This window comes from Cystoisospora suis (assembly GCF_002600585.1).
Source record: "Cystoisospora suis strain Wien I chromosome Unknown contig_4432, whole genome shotgun sequence".
Taxonomy (NCBI): Eukaryota; Apicomplexa; class Conoidasida; order Eucoccidiorida; family Sarcocystidae; genus Cystoisospora; species Cystoisospora suis.
Genome location: NW_027157224.1, coordinates 1 through 335, shown reverse-complemented (window position 1 = coordinate 335; position 335 = coordinate 1). Strand labels below are relative to the sequence as shown.

At 45.4% G+C, this 335-nt stretch overlaps 1 protein-coding gene across 1 annotated transcript; it reads right to left on the bottom strand.

The window, feature by feature from the left end:
* Positions 1-34: 34 nt before the first annotated feature.
* On the bottom strand, positions 35-334 carry CSUI_008084 (uncharacterized protein). The gene has a single exon (XM_068068223.1). It carries the CDS (start codon positions 287-289, stop codon positions 89-91), a length of 201 nt encoding a protein of 66 aa, XP_067919800.1. The 5' UTR covers positions 290-334; the 3' UTR covers positions 35-88.
* Between the last annotated feature and the right edge of the window lies 1 nt (position 335).

Here is a 335-nt window from a genome sequence, read left to right as displayed (position 1 = left end):
TCCACACACACAGAGGAGTAAGGGTAAATAAACAACAGTGAAGAAAGCTCGGCCGAGACGAAAAATTATAGAAGAAAGTGAAAAATGGTTAGCAGTACCTGCTGTGAGAGTGTGTCTGGCATACCAGCAGGGCAAGCCTACCAAAACAAGAAACTCTGGAGAAGACTAGAGAACATTGCTTGGCGTACACATGCGAGAGTCTGAAGTTTTTTAAAGGCTGGTAGATGCGGCAAATCCAGCTCTTAGAAAGGCGGGCAGATCTACAGGACGGCGAACACTCGGTCACCATCAATAAATACTCTTCACGCGGAACTATCGATCTATCTATCCATCTA

Excerpts from the sequence above, each read along its gene's own strand:
- CSUI_008084 (XM_068068223.1), bottom strand. The coding sequence starts at position 289 with ATGGTGACCGAGTGTTCGCCGTCCTGTAGATCTGCCCGCCTTTCTAAG.